Source organism: Arachis ipaensis, chromosome B08 (genome assembly GCF_000816755.2).
Source record: "Arachis ipaensis cultivar K30076 chromosome B08, Araip1.1, whole genome shotgun sequence".
Classification (NCBI taxonomy): Eukaryota; Viridiplantae; Streptophyta; class Magnoliopsida; order Fabales; family Fabaceae; genus Arachis; species Arachis ipaensis.
Genome location: NC_029792.2, coordinates 126,930,311 through 126,930,635, shown reverse-complemented (window position 1 = coordinate 126,930,635; position 325 = coordinate 126,930,311). Strand labels below are relative to the sequence as shown.

The following is a 325-nucleotide window of genomic DNA, read 5'->3' as shown; positions in this document are numbered from 1 at the left end:
TTAACATTTACTTTATATATATATAGGTTTGGTGTATTTATTGGGCAGAGTAGAGAAGGCATTAATATTGTAAGAGGTATATTGAAGATGGAAAAGTGGAAGGTTTTTGTGATGGTGATGATGGTGTCATTATTCACATTCACTGTTGGAGGAGAAGAAGATGGTGTTACATATGATGGAAGGTCTTTACTCATTCATGGCCAGAGGAAACTCCTCTTCTCTGGCTCTATTCATTATCCTCGAAGCACTCCGAAGGTATATGTATTTTTTTGCTTTTCTCATTTCCTTTTTTTTTTTTTCTCTTGGAAGTTTTTTTTTTATAGTT

At 33.5% G+C, this 325-nt stretch overlaps 1 protein-coding gene across 1 annotated transcript in view; it reads left to right on the top strand.

Moving 5' to 3' along the window:
• The window catches only part of LOC107611864 (beta-galactosidase 6-like), an 18,094-nt gene continuing 17,813 nt past the window's right edge, over window positions 45-325 (top strand). The window contains exon 1 of the mRNA XM_016313748.2: window positions 45-255. Within this exon, the coding sequence (XP_016169234.1) occupies window positions 88-255 (168 nt within the window). The 5' untranslated portion in view covers window positions 45-87. The remainder of the gene's footprint in view (window positions 256-325) is intronic.